The sequence below is a fragment of the Heloderma suspectum genome, chromosome 4 (assembly GCF_057233095.1).
Source record: "Heloderma suspectum isolate Gila_16-S chromosome 4, 16-S_ref, whole genome shotgun sequence".
Lineage (NCBI taxonomy): Eukaryota > Metazoa > Chordata > Lepidosauria > Squamata > Helodermatidae > Heloderma > Heloderma suspectum.
The window spans coordinates 60,030,098-60,045,764 of record NC_139461.1 but is presented as its reverse complement, the minus strand read 5'-3'; the positions used below and the strand labels follow the sequence as shown (position 1 = coordinate 60,045,764).

The window sequence follows — 15,667 nt, the reverse complement described above, 5'->3', positions numbered from 1 at the left end:
TTAGCAACTACGTCATCAATATTTAATCCATTTATACATTGGACAGAATGGGGGAACTACAGCAGCAAAGGGCAGACCAGAAGCTTGAAGAGCAACAGCAAGATGAGGCAGTGGGAAATGCTGAGGTGAAGAAAAATGGAATAGAGGATACTCCTTGGAAAAGGGTGACAGTTAGGAGAAGAACTAGACGCCACTCTGCACCAGTGGAAGCAGTGGAACCGATTCCAGGTACTTGTGGATGAGACTGGAGGACAGCCTGCAGAGGAAGAATCACAGGGGAACCTGCATGAGAGTGAGCAAGAGGCTAAAGTTCAGTCAAACAGAGGCAATGAAACCCAGGCCTACAAGAAGAAGAAGAGTGGTAGTAGTGGGAGACTCCTTGCTGCGTGGGATCGAGACCCAAATATGTCGCGAAGACCCATGGACTCGCCAGGTATGTTGTCTCCCGGGAGGACAGATTAGAGATGTGACTGAAAGGTTGCCTGCACTCCTAAAGCCCACTGACAGGTATCCCTTTCTTCTCATCCATGTGGGAACAAATGATACCGCCAAGCGGAGCTACGAAGAGATCACGTCAGACTTTGAAGCTTTGGGAAGGAAACTCAAGAACTTTGGGGCCCAGATAGTTTTCTCATCTATCCTTCCAGTAGTTAGAAAAGGGATAGAAAGGGAACAAAAATACTCCAGTTGAATGACTGGCTACGAAGGTGGTGCCGACGAGAGAAATTTGGATTCTGGGACCACGGGCTATACTTCCTGGAAGATGGGCTGTTGGCTAGGGATGGGTTGCACCTCACAAAGGATGGGAAGAATGTGTTTGGCCACAGCATGAAGAACTTCATCAGGAGGGCTTTCAACTGAATCCTACAGGGAAGGGAGATGTAATGTTGGGGGTAACAATGGACGTAGGCGCATGCACTGCAATGGAGAGAACAGCTCTGATAGCGCCCAATAATAGTCTTCAGACACATGTAGGAAGAAAGCCAGACTATGAAGCACATGGTCTTCGATGTCTATATACTAATGCCCAGAGTATGGGAAACAAACAGAACCAACTTGAACTCTTAATACAAGAGGGAAATTATGACCTGATAGATATAACTGAGACTTGGTGGGATGACTCTCATGACTGGAATACAGCAATTGAAGGATAGAACTTGTTCAAAAAGAACAGGAGGAACAGAAAGGGAAGTGGGGTTGCACTATATGTAAACAATACATATCTCTGCACAGAAATACAGGAGGAGGAGCTTGGTAGCCCCATCGAGAGCATCTGGGTTGAAATAAATGGAGCAAAGAATAAAAGGAACCTGGTGTTGGAGTCTACTACCGGCCACCCAATCAAGGAGAAGACAAGGATGAAACTTCTGAAAAGCAAATAGCCAATGTTTTAAGGAAGCATGATGTCATAGTAATGGGGGACTTCAATTTCCCCGATATTTGTTGGGAGAGAAATTCTGCAAAACATGGCCCCTCCAGGAAATTCCTGACTTGTGTGGCGGATAACTTCCTCCTACAGAAAGTAGAGGAAGGAACTAGAGGATCGGCTATCCTTGACTTGATCCTAACCAACAGAGAGGACTTAGTGGATAAAGTAGCAGTTACAGGAACTCTGGGGGAAAGCGACCATGTTGCACTTGAGTTCTTGGTTCTAAGGGAAGCAAAAGCTGAGTGTAGTCAAACGCGTACCCTGGATTTTAGGAAAGCTGATTTAAATAAACTCAGAACAATGATCAGTAAGGTCCCATGGCAAGCGATGCTAGCGAGAAAAGGAGTCCAAGATGGGTGGGAGCTTTTAAAAAAGGAAATTCTCAAGGCACAATCACAAGCAATTCCAACAAGAAGAAAAGGTGGAAGACAACAGAAGAACCCAATGTGGCTTCACAAAAAGCTTAGGGATGACCTGAAAACAAAAAAGGACACATATAGGAAGTGGAAAGAAGGCCAAGTAACAAAGGAAGAGTACAGGCAGGTAGCACAGAATTGCAGGGATGGTGTCAGGAAGGCTAAAGCTGAGAACGAGCTGAGGTTAGCGAGGGATGCTAAAAACAACAAGAAGGCTTTCTTCAGATACGTGCATAGTAAAAGGCAGAGGAAAGAAATGGTGGTTCAGCTATTAAATAAGGATGGCAAAATGATAACAGATGACAAAGAACAGGCAGAGGTGCTCAATTCCTACTTTGGCTCAGTCTTCTCCCAAAAGAGGGTCTATGACCCCACTGGCAAAGGCGGAGTGCAGGCTGAAGGGGCAGGATTGCAGCTTGACATCAATAGGCATATGGTCAAGGAACACCTAATTACTTTGAATGAGTTCAAATCTCCTGGGCCAGATGAACTGCATCCTAGAGTCATAAAGGAACTAGTAGAAGAACTCTCAGAACCGCTTTCTATTCTCTTTGAGAAATCATGGAGGACAGGGGAAGTGCCAGATGACTGGAGGAGGGCTAACGTTGTCCCTATCTTCAAAAAGGGTAAAAAGGAGGAACCTGGGAACTACAGATCAGTCAGTCTGACATCAATCCCTGGGAAAATTCTGGAGCAAATCATAAAGCAATCCATCTGGAAGCACCTTGAAAACAATGCCGTGATTACTCGAAGCCAACGTGGATTTGTCAAAAACAAGTCCTGCCAGACAAATCTGATCTCATTTTTTGATCAAGTAACCTCCCTTGTAGACCGTGGGAATGTTGTAGACATCATATACCTCGACTTCAGCAAAGCTTTCGACAAAGTGCCCCATGATATCCTGATGAGCAAACTAGCTCCAAGTGGGCTAGATGAAACAACGATCCGGTGGATCCACAGTTGGCTACAGAATCAGACTCAAAGAGTGCTTATCAATGGGACCTCCTCAAACTGGGGAGAGGTAACGAGTGGGGTACCGCAGAGCTCAGTCCTGGGCCCAGTGCTCTTCCACATTTTTATGAATGACTTGGAGGAGGTGGTGCAGGGAATGCTGATCAAATTTGCAGATGACACAAAATTGGGCGGGATAGCTAATACTTTGGAAGACAGAAACAAAATTCAAAGTGATCTGGATAGACTGGAGCGCTGGGCAGAAAACAACAGAATGACATTTAATAGGGACAAATGCCAAGTTCTGCACCTAGGAAAAAGAAACCAAATGCACAGTTACAAGATGGGGGATACGTGGCTCAACCACACTACAAGCGAGAAGGATCTTGGAATTGTTGTCGATCACAAGCTGAGTATGAGCCAACCATGTGATGTGGCTGCAAAAAAGGCAAATGCTATTTTGGGCTGCATTCATAGAAGCATAGCTTCCAAATCCCGGGAAGTACTAGTTCCCCTCTACTCAGCACTGGTTAGGCCTCATCTGGAGTACTGTGTCCAGTTCTGGGCACCACAGTTTAAGAAGGATGCAGACAAACTGGAGAGGGTTCAGAGGAGGGCAACAAAGATGATCAGGGGACTGGAAACAAAGCCCTATGAAGAGAGACTGAAAAAACTGGGCATGTTTAGCCTTGAGAAGAGAAGACTGAGGGGAGATATGATAGCACTCTTCAAGAACTTGAAAGGTTGTCACAGAGAAGAAGGCCAGGATCTCTTCTTGATCATCCCAGAGTGCAAGACACGGAATAATGGGCTCAAGTTACAGGAAGCCAGATTCCGGCTGAACATCAGGAAAAACTCCTGACTGTAAGAGCAATACGACAATGGAACCAATTACCTGGGGAGGTGGTGGGCACTCCCACACTGGAGGCCTTCAAGACGAGGCTGGACAGCCATTTGTCAGGGATGCTCTGACTTGGATTCCTGCATTGAGCAGGGGGTTGGACTCGATGGCCTTGTAGGCCCCTTCCAACCCTACTATTCTATGATTCTATGATTCTATACAATCATAGCATTGCCCAAAGAATTCAGAGGTTAACAATATTTTTACTCTGCTGACGTTAGTAAAGTAGCTTCTAATTGGTGGGGGTGTTCAGATGATTGCGTAGGGAGAAGAAAGCCATCGTGGCTTCTCCCCTTGGCCCTGTGAGTGCTTCGTGCATGTCCGCCTTTTGCATAATTCCCCGCAATGCAGCATGGGTTGTCGTCTCATCTGAACCTTGTGCACAGCATGTCCAAGACCGCTTTGTGCCCACCCTACAACCCCTACTGCAAATCATCGGTTCTAGGGTGGGTACAAAGCTACCCCACTCTGCCACGCGCCAGGTCTGGACAACACACCAGCCCACGCTGCATCATGGGGAATTATGCAAATGGCGAACATGCGTGCAGCACTCACAGGGGCGTGGGACGAAGCCACAATGACTTCTTCTCCCTACACAATCATCCGAACCCATTCCACAATCCTGATTGAGCAAATGATTATGAGAAAGTAAAGGACATGGGAAAGTTAAGTTGCGTGGTTTCTGCCTCAAGCCACTCTATAAAAAAAACTAAATTAGCCTTTGTCCCATTTTAAGTACGTCCATGGAATACGAATGAGTGTAACTGTACACTGGGTCTCTGCTTCTCAGCAACAGTTTGTCAAGCAAGTTTCAAAACTCAAGTTATGACAGTCTCAGCTGAGATTGGGGGGGGGGGGAATGACATATTAATCTTTGCTGCTAAGATTCTTACAATCCAAGCTGTCATGGTTTCTCGAAGACTAACTGAATCATGCAAGAGTGGGAGTGAAGTAGGTGTGTTAATACATTCACATGTATTCAACTGTTGTAATGGATTGACGTAGAAGAGGCTACAGAAATGGGAGGAATCAGAACATGTTCTAACCAGTTAATTATGCGGTGAATTTGCTACCACTTTCCAGACAACAATAACCTTTGAAAGCCTTAAAACAGTTCATCAGGTGAACCCTAAAAATGGTGTACACATTATTTATAAAGTACCTAATGGTATGCTAATCATACATGTCACAGCACTCTTGTTCTTTAATTACACATATCCACCTGTCCCAAAAAGACACTGAAAGTATACAACCTGTAGATTTACATTCTGGGCTGAAACTTACATAAGGAACTAACTATCTGAATGTCATTATATTTCACATCTTTTTGGCCTTGACAAGCTTAACCAACAGTCAGTCTCAGTATCCCATGTTATAATTTTCATACATAGAACTAATGCCAGGAGTCACTCTCATGATGAAAATCGTAATGCAGGATATCTGTGACTGCTCATAATACAATGCATAGTAATTCATGAATCCTTGTCCAATGAAGAGCAGTCAGAGGTAAAAATTCTTCCATTTTACTTTGTGTCACAGCAATGTCTTGCAGGAATATTCTAAAGAACGAATTGACAAATTTACCTTTTCCAGCTTAACTATGAACCAGAAACTTTATATGCTTTAAAACCATAGCAGATTAACCAATTTTAAGCGACTAATACTATGGTCTGTGGATGTCATTTCACACAAGGTCAGAGCTCAGTGGTAGAGCACATGCTTTGCATACAGAAAGGTATCCATCCCTAGCCTCCCCAAGTAGGGCCAGGAAAGACCACTGACTGAAACCCTGGGAAATCACTGCTAGTCAGTGTAGAAAATGCCGAACTACATGGTCTGACTCAGTATAACTCTGATCTAATTAGGTAACAAAATCTGCATCTTAAATGCACTAAAGTAGGAATAAGTAATTGGCAGCCCAGGGCTTCCCACTTGGTCCAGGTCATATCCCCAGATATCACGCCCAATGATAAACCGCAATTGCTCTTTCTCTCTTGAGCGTCTGCATCAGGGCTTTGTAACCTGCTCATCTCTATCTAGTGTGAATACTGGTTGTCTACACAAGCAATGCAAAGGGCTTTCTAATTTACACCCACCCCACAAATGGTGTGAACAGCAAAACAGGCACTGCTACTGCTCTCCCTCTATACATCTCAGCTGCTCACTTCAGTTTGCCTGTTTTACCTTACACTCCGGTGCAGCTCATTCCCCTGTGCAAAGGGAGAACCCTGAGAAAGCTTCCTTTGCTCTTCACAATGGGGAAGATATTAGAGAACCTTTTGCCTGTGTCTCAATCCAAATAGATAAATTCTCCAGCTCTTCAGCCTTTGCTCAGTTCAAAATATTGCTTCTATTAAAAAGTAGTTGTCCACTGGGGCACAACACCATTATTGCTCAGGGATGCAGGCGTGGGGGGACACTTACTCATTTTAATTGAATATTCAGTATACCATAAGATGTACTTTGCTTACTGCTCATTATGGAGGTAAGTTATTGACATTCCATGTAGATTACTTTATGAAAGATTACTTCACTGGGTGGAACTTTAAGAACACATTTCAATTTTTAAAAATTAGATCTATCAGGGCATGGGTCACATGTTATCTTCTGGGAAAAGATTGCTTTCTTGGAGTTTAAGAGACTTCCGTGAATTTAAACATGAGTTGAATGCTACACAAATTGAATACTACCGCAAACTGCCAATTCCTAGAAAGTAGTGTCTGCTTTTGACTGCTTCCACAACCGCCACATAAGCCCCAGAACAAGGTTATTAAACCCAAGTTCCATTACCTTCAACAAATATATTAACACCTAATGCATTCCTGTTTAGGATTCCAGAGAAGTACTGTAGTTGTAGCGGGCAGGCAGCCTCATGTTGCGAGGGGGCAAACAGCCTTTGCTGCAGGCTTTCCAGAGTTATCTGGCTGGCCACTGCTGGAAACAGGTTGTTGGGCAGATGGACCATTGGTCCGATTAAGGAGGTCTCTTCTTACAAAAATACCAAGACTCTTTGAAGACAAGCTCCAGCGACAGACAAGCAACCTCTTTCAAGCAAGTTCTGTGCATTGACACACATGAGAAGTTGATAAACAAAGTACTCTTTCCTCTGGATGGTAGGAAGGAGAAAGGCTGAGGCTCAGTTCTTATGTGACATTCCCAAATTATAGTTTGGAGGTTTAAGAACATGCTGCAGACTTGTTCCTTTCCCCTCCTATCCATGCTTGCTGTAATCATAGTTTAGCATTACCTCTGAATTGGGACTAAACAAACCAGGATTAACCAAAATTACAGATTACAAACTCATTTCAATCTATAGTTCCAAAAGAATTCTGGTTAATTCTAACCATAGCTAACACAATACAAACACAGCACAGAATCCAATGTTGTGTGAACAGAAGACTGCTTGTGTAACAAAGCTTTCTCCTCTCCCCTTGAAGCCCCACCCCACCTGAAAATCTGCTCCAGAAGGATCCTTAATCTTTCACAGCATATTTTAAGGGTATAGAGGGAGGCTGCAAGAAGGAAAGTGCCCTCCTCCCAGTTCTGCTGACAACAGTAATTCCATCAGTGAAACAATTTCATTGAGTCTGTTTCCCACCTCCCAGCTGAGCAGAGCAGAGCAAGCTGCTCCAGCTGGTTCAGGGACTACAGAAGCAAGCAAGCTCCCAGAGCGAAAGACAAGAGCGAGTGAACAGGGGGAGCAAACAGGAGTTGGCCAGGGGAGTTCGGCAGGGGAGGTCAAGGGGGAGGCCCCTAACATTTTTTTTCATTTTTTATTTTATTTTATTTTTAACTAACTTTTTTCCATTTATTTGTCTTGTAACACACACTTTCACACAAGTGGGACTCTGCTTTTAACCTCTACTGAGTAGAGGAACAGGCACAGGCTAGTCTAGAACAATCACAAAGCTAGACACAAAATGGGAAAAGAGGCTATGGAAGGACAAGACTCTCCAGTGGTGGTGACCTGCAAGGTGTGTGCAATGTTTGTTCTCTTGCCTGAGAACAACATGGCCTACACCTGCAACAAATGCAAGTTGATCACGCTGCTGGAAGAAAAAGTAAGTGGACTGGAGCGGCGACTGTCAGCCCTCTGGGGAATAAGAGAACATGAAGAATTCTTGGACAGAACGGGAGAACTACAGCAGCAAAGGGAAGACCAGAAGCTTGAAGAGCAACAGCAAGATGAGGCAGTGGGAAATGCTGAGGTGAAGAAAAATGGAGTAGAGGATACTCCTTGGAAAAGGGTGACAGTTAGGAGAAGAACTAGACGCCACTCTGCACCAGTGGAAGCAGCGGAGCTGTGGAACCGATTCCAGGTACTTGCGGATGAGACTGGAGGACAGCCTGCAGAGGAAGAATCACAGGGGAACCTACATGAGAGTGAGCAAGAGGCTGAAGGTCAGTCAAACAGAGGCGATGAAACCCAGGCCTACAACAACAAGAGGAGAAGAGTGGTAGTAGTGGGAGACTCCTTGCTGCGTGGGATCGAGACCCAAGTATGTCGCGAAGACCCATGGACTCGCCAGGTATGTTGTCTCCCGGGAGGACAGATTAGAGATGTGACTGAAAGGTTGCCTGCACTCCTAAAGCCCACTGAAAGGTATCCCTTTCTTCTCATCCATGTGGGAACAAATGATACCGCCAAGCGGAGCTACGAAGAGATCACGTCAGACTTTGAAGCTCTGGGAAGGAAACTCAAGAACTGTGGGGCCCAGATAGTTTTCTCATCTATCCTTCCAGTAGTTAGAAGAGGGATAGAAAGGGAACGAAAAATACTCCGGTTGAATGACTGGCTACGAAGGTGGTGCCGACGAGAGAGATTTGGATTCTGGGACCACGGGCTATACTTCCTGGAAGATGGGCTGTTGGCAAGGGACGGGTTGCACCTCACAAAGGATGGGAAGAATGTGTTTGGCCACAGCATGAAGAACTTCATCAGGAGGGCTTTCAACTGAATCCTACAGGGAAAGGAGATGTAATGTTGGGGGTAACAATGGACGTAGGCGCATGCACTGCAATGGAGAGAACAGCTCTGATAGCGCCCAATAATAGTCTTCAGACACATGTAGGAAGAAAGCCAGACTATGAAGCACATGGTCTTCGATGTCTATATACTAATGCCCAGAGTATGGGAAACAAACAGAACCAACTTGAACTCTTAATACAAGAGGGAAATTATGACCTGATAGGTATAACTGAGACTTGGTGGGATGACTCTCATGACTGGAATACAGCAATTGAAGGATAGAACTTGTTCAAAAAGAACAGGAGGAACAGAAAGGGAGGTGGGGTTGCACTGTATGTGAAAAATACATATCTCTGCACAAAAATACAGGAGGAGGAGCTTGGTAGCCCCATCGAGAGCATCTGGATCAAAATAAATGGAGCAAAGAATAAAAGGAACCTGGTGTTGGAGTCTACTACCGGCCACCCAATCAAGGAGAAGACAAGGATGAAACTTCTGAAAAGCAAATAGCCAATGTTTTAAGGAAGCATGATGTAGTAGTAATGGGGGACTTCAATTTCCCCGATATTTGTTGGGAGACAAATTCTGCAAAACATGGCCCCTCCAGGAAATTCCTGACTTGTGTGGCGGATAACTTCCTCCTACAGAAAGTAGAGGAAGGAACTAGAGGATCGGCTATCCTTGACTTGATCCTAACCAACAGAGAGGACTTAGTGGATAAAGTAGCAGTTACAGGAACTCTGGGGGAAAGCGACCATGTTGCACTTGAGTTCTTGGTTCTAAGGGAAGCAAAAGCTGAGTGTAGTCAAACGCGTACCCTGGATTTTAGGAAAGCTGATTTAAATAAACTCAGAACAATGATCAGTAAGGTCCCATGGCAAGCGATGCTAGCGAGAAAAGGAGTCCAAGATGGGTGGGAGCTTTTAAAAAAGGAAATTCTCAAGGCACAATCACAAGCAATTCCAACAAGAAGAAAAGGTGGAAGACAACAGAAGAACCCAATGTGGCTTCACAAAAAGCTTAGGGATGACCTGAAAACAAAAAAGGACACATATAGGAAGTGGAAAGAAGGCCAAGTAACAAAGGAAGAGTACAGGCAGGTAGCACAGAATTGCAGGGATGGCGTCAGGAAGGCTAAAGCTGAGAACGAGCTGAGGTTAGCGAGGGATGCTAAAAACAACAAGAAGGCTTTCTTCAGATACGTGCATAGTAAAAGGCAGAGGAAAGAAATGGTGGTTCAGCTATTAAATAAGGATGGCAAAATGATAACAGATGACAAAGAACAGGCAGAGGTGCTCAATTCCTACTTTGGCTCAGTCTTCTCCCAAAAGAGGGTCTATGACCCCGCTGGCAAAGGCGGAGTGCAGGCTGAAGGGGCAGGATTGCAGCTTGACATCAATAGGCATATGGTCAAGGAACACCTAATTACTTTGAATGAGTTCAAATCTCCTGGGCCAGATGAACTGCATCCTAGAGTCATAAAGGAACTAGTAGAAGAACTCTCAGAACCGCTGTCTATTCTCTTTGAGAAATCATGGAGGACAGGGGAAGTGCCAGATGACTGGAGGAGGGCTAACGTTGTCCCTATCTTCAAAAAGGGTAAAAAGGAGGAACCTGGGAACTACAGACCAGTCAGTCTGACATCAATCCCTGGGAAAATTCTGGAGCAGATCATAAAGCAATCCATCTGGAAGCACCTTGAAAACAATGCCGTGATTACTCGAAGCCAACGTGGATTTGTCAAAAACAAGTCCTGCCAGACAAATCTGATCTCATTTTTTGATCAAGTAACCTCCCTTGTAGACCGTGGGAATGTTGTAGACATCATATACCTCGACTTCAGCAAAGCTTTCGACAAAGTGCCCCATGATATCCTGATGAGCAAACTAGCTCCAAGTGGGCTAGATGAAACAACGATCCGGTGGATCCACAGTTGGCTACAGAATTGGACTCAAAGAGTGCTTATCAATGGGACCTCCTCAAACTGGGGAGAGGTAACGAGTGGGGTACCGCAGAGCTCAGTCCTGGGCCCAGTGCTCTTCCACATTTTTATGAATGACTTGGAGGAGGAGGTGCAGGGAATGCTGATCAGATTTGCAGATGACACAAAATTGGGCGGGATAGCTAATACTTTGGAAGACAGAAACAAAATTCAAAGTGATCTTGATAGACTGGAGCGCTGGGCAGAAAACAACAGAATGACATTTAATAGGGACAAATGCCAAGTTCTGCACCTAGGAAAAAGAAACCAAATGCAACGGTTACAAGATGGGGGATACGTGGCTCAACCACACTACAAGCGAGAAGGATCTTGGAATTGTTGTCGATCACAAGCTGAATATGAGCCAACCATGTGATGTGGCTGCAAAAAAGGCAAATGCTATTTTGGGCTGCATTCATAGAAGCATAGCTTCCAAATCCCGGGAAGTACTAGTTCCCCTCTACTCAGCACTGGTTAGGCCTCATCTGGAGTACTGTGTCCAGTTCTGGGCACCACAGTTTAAGAAGGATGCAGACAAACTGGAGAGGGTTCAGAGGAGGGCAACAAAGATGATCAGAGGACTGGAAACAAAGCCCTATGAAGAGAGACTGAAAGAACTGGGCATGTTTAGCCTTGAGAAGAGAAGACTGAGGGGAGATATGATAGTGCTCTTCAAGTACTTGAAAGGTTGTCACAGAGAAGAAGGCCAGGATCTCTTATTGAGCATCCCAGAGTGCAGGACATGGAATAATGGGCTCAAGTGACAGGAAGCCAGATTCCGGCTGAACATCAGGAAAAACTTCCTGTTAGAGCAATAGGAGAATGGAACCAATTACCTAGGGAGGTGGTGGGCTCTCCCACACTGGAGGCGTTCAAGACGAGGCTGGACAGCCATCTGTCAGGGATGCTCTGACTTGGATTCCTGCATTGAGCAGGGGGTTGGACTCGATGGCCTTGTAGGCCCCTTCCAACCCTACAATTCTATGATTCTATGATTTCACCCATAATGCTACAAATGATGCTATAACTAAAAGGCCCCATCTATAGAAACTATAGAAGGGAAGGGGGATAATTCCCGCAGAAGAGAGGAGAACATGAAGTATGAAAAACAGACATATTTTTAGCTTTTTCCTCACATATGCAGCCCCTTAAATTAAACCAGAAAGTTTCATCTGAACCAGGAAACTACAGTTACCAGCTTTGAAACAAGCCAGATCATAAAATCCAACTTCAAACTCTGGTTTAAGACCCTGGCTTGTTCCAAAGATAGTAAGCACAGTTTCCCAGTTCAAGCAAAATGGAAAACTTCCTGGTTTAATCATGGCTCACATGAAGTGAGGAAAAGGGCTTTGTACGTGGGCAAAAGGCTTGTTCATATCTCTGCTTCAAGAGCTAAGATATAATCAACCCAAGTGGCCCAATCTTTATCTCTTTTGAGACTGGGAATGTGCCATCCAAATTGACCCAAATTGAAATAAGATTTAAATACTTCTCTTCCAGCTAACAATCCCAGCTGATCATTAGCATCAGCAAATAATGCTTTACAGAAAACATGTATGGAAATTACGTGGATGCTTTTGCAGTCACGAAAAGTCGGACACAACTTAACGACTGAACAACAACAACATAAGCCTTTTACTTTAACAAAGAGAAAAGCTCCTGAAAGAGAAAAAACAAAATCTCATAGAAATAAAGCAACTTGTTTAGACAACGTCCAAGTGAAGCTGAGCCTTATCATAAATTTCACCATCCTGTTTTAGGAAGTAGGTCTCAGACTAATCTAAGCATCGTTAAATATCTGTGGAACATGTAACATCCAAGATATCTTACACAGGAATAAATACAAACTCCATTTTATTCTCTTACTGCTACCTGTGGATAGTAGTAGTCTCTAGGTTGGTTCACATGAACAAACTGCTCACCATGGCTTATTTAAGTCATGGTGGGCTGTGGCCCATGCCAGTGCATCCCGGTGGCCATTTTGAATATTCAATGCTTTCCTGTGGCTTGTAATATTGTGTGAACCTGGACAGGAAGGGTTGTGCAAGGGTTAAACAACCCTCACATAACCCAACATCAGACCATGGATTATGTGAGGGTTGTTTAACCCTCACAAAACCCCCACCTCCTGGGTTTGCATGACACGAGCCATGGCTGGGTGCTGAATATGCAAATCCCGCCCAGCATACACTGCAGCCCACCGTAGCTTAACTAAGCCATGGTGAGCTTTTTTGATCATGCAAACCATGTGTGTTCTGAAAAATCTTGTCAGTGTTATTGTAAAACCTTCAAACTACATCCACAGGGCAAACAAATGCACTGCCATCTAAATGTAACAATTGCCTAAATAAGCAGATCATTCGTTCTTTGCCATCATACCTTTCAATTCTTATGTCTGGAGTGGGGCAGGTGGGCTGACATATACTAAGAATTAGGCAGGAGGGTTCCTCTAACCACATGCTGAGCCCAGGAATTTGTGACTGGTAACCAAAACCAAGTTCACAAGTCCTTTCACACAAAAACCCACTCCTAGTTTTCCCCAAACCGTTCTTTGTCAGCAACTGGGGGGGGGGGGGGCATTTTCTTTGTTGCTGTTGTTGAACAATGGGGAGTCAGGGACCCTTTACAATCTACTGTAAATCATCCAGAGATCTACCACTAAATCCTAATTTACCTTCTGCCCACCCCTGCTCTAACATGTTCTAACACCATAGGTGAAGACACCAAGGAGAGCACTACAGTTAGGTTCAGCTCTGGATTTTGAAGTTCTATTGTACCAAGCTTCATTTTCAGGAAACAACCATTTAGCTAAACTCCAAGAAACCTCCTAACCATAGCAATTCCTGAAAGCAAGACTCCTTTGAAAGAACAGCTAAGAACTGAAGGCTGCATCATCGAGGGGCTTTACTGTTGAAATAATCAGTTAGCCAACTAAGCTCCCTGGAATGAATTACCACAGCATAAAGACTCACTAATATACAGCATACTGTGGGAAGATCAAACATTCTATAAGAAAGCCTGTGACATTAGTTACATATGGAATTTCAGTTAATATGCACCAACAGCACAGGTGTTGTTTGTGTAAAGGTTACATACTTCTGGAGACTATAAAATAGCTAAATGGGCCAGCCTCTCTCGTACAGCATACTAGAGAATCTGGACCTCTTATTCATGCATTAAAATGGAACATTCTATTTTCAACTCAGTGTCACGTGGATTTAGAAAATTACACTATCCTGCATATTGTGTGTATATTCATAATTTCTCAAGCAGAAATTATATTACTTGCAGGAAAAGAAAAATTTTAATTTCCATTTTAAAGCAGCCATCAATTACTTGAAGCTCAGCAGCCAAACACAAATGGAATCCTTCATTACTGTTCTGCTATTATTTAAATACTTACAGTGAAAAATACGGAAATCAATGTATGGATGAGAACCTCTTCTCTCTGTTTCAAATCCTGCCCGACTTCTTACTCGTACATCTCCTAGAAATAGGGTCAAAAGTGAAATACACCGTGTCGAAGAGCTATAGAGAAAATTGCAACTGAGTACAGTTGCAAGGTGTAGACGTTTATGTATGTTGTGTAACAGTCATACAATGAATCTAACTCAATGTGTTTTTGTTTTAAAACAATTTGAAGATCTTTCAAACATGCAGTTGCATGCTCTTCATTAAATTATTTCCTACCTCATCATACACAACCAAATAAGCACTGAGATGAAATTGCATATGCTAAGCTACACTACCACAATGAAAAATAAAAATATAGCTAAACAGAAGAAGAGTTAGAACTTTTTGGCGCTCTACTACTGTAAAATTCATTGTCCAAAAAATATCAGTTTAAGAGTTAAGTTACGATGATCTTACACATTTACAACCTTTTACCATTACAACTGTTGAATTTTACATAACTGTTGCATCAGATTCGTACACCCTGATCTTTGTAAGCACCAATTACAGAAACATATCCCCAGAAGACTAGCCTCATAATTGACCTATTAGGCCTATTTCAGAATAACAGACATATGACTGTAATGGCTGAAGGGAAACACGCTCTGGCCTCTGCAACCAGCCATGAGACGAAGGACCATTGGGAAGCTGTAGCCCCTGCCTTTCAGGAAGAACGTAATGTGAAGGGGAAGAACTTGACCCCATCCATCAGCCAGAGAAGGAACAAAGAAAGGGAGCTTGCTTTCCCCCACCCTCCCAGAAAGAAAACTGTGTTCCAACTGCCAGTTTACCTGGCATGGCAGAGCTGAAAGGTGACACCCTCTAGCCTCTGCCATCAGGCAGGAGGACCAAGGGCTCCTAGGAGGCTGTACCCCCTGCCTCCCAAGAAGAAACAACAAGAGGGAAACCAACTTTGTTCCTTCCACCAGCCAGTAAAGGAGGAGCTGCTTCAATGCTTGCCTTCATCTTCCCTCCCCATTCTTTTTTTCTTTTTGTATGGTGTATAATTGATTGTCAGCCTGTGGAAGGGACTGTCTTATATTTAAGCGCTTAGGGATTTTATTATATTTAGTGGTATAAAAGTATCACAAATAAAATAAATAAAAATAGAATCTGTACAGCACATAGAAAAGTTTAGGTGCTAAAAAATTAGTAATAATATGGGGGCATCCAAGCTTGGTGTCGTGATTTTGGGAATTGAAACAAGAGGGATCAGGGCAACCATTTGATCAAGTGTTCTAATATTGTACATGAATGCATGATGCCACAGACTATGCTATTGCTATTAACAAATATGAACTGCAGAGTTTAGAAGTGACCCCAAATAGTTACAGCAGTGTATTCAGTCATAATAGTTAACAATGATTTACTGTAGGGGTGAGCACCCTGGTGCCCTCCAGATAGTTTCATCTACTACTCCCATAGCCGCTGACCATTCGTCATGCTTGCTGGGTTTTACAGGAGTTGTCATCCAAAACATCTGGAGGGCACCAGGTTGCCTACTCTTGATTTAGCATTGTAAGAACAAGCCTCAATGAGCCCCAACTTCATGTACTCCCCGCTCCTC

The 15,667-nt window shown here is 43.8% G+C and overlaps 1 protein-coding gene across 2 annotated transcripts in view; it reads right to left on the bottom strand.

Annotated features, from left to right (window-relative positions):
- Positions 1-15,667, bottom strand: part of PDE7A (phosphodiesterase 7A) — a 67,257-nt gene that overhangs the window by 24,682 nt on the left and 26,908 nt on the right. Inside the window, exon 3 of one of the 2 annotated variants that reach the window (XM_084849418.1) lies at positions 14,051-14,134. The exons of the other annotated variant lie outside the window; for it this stretch is intronic. Coding sequence (XP_084705544.1) covers positions 14,051-14,134 — 84 coding nt within the window. The remainder of the gene's footprint in view (positions 1-14,050; positions 14,135-15,667) is intronic. 2 annotated transcript variants of the gene reach the window in all.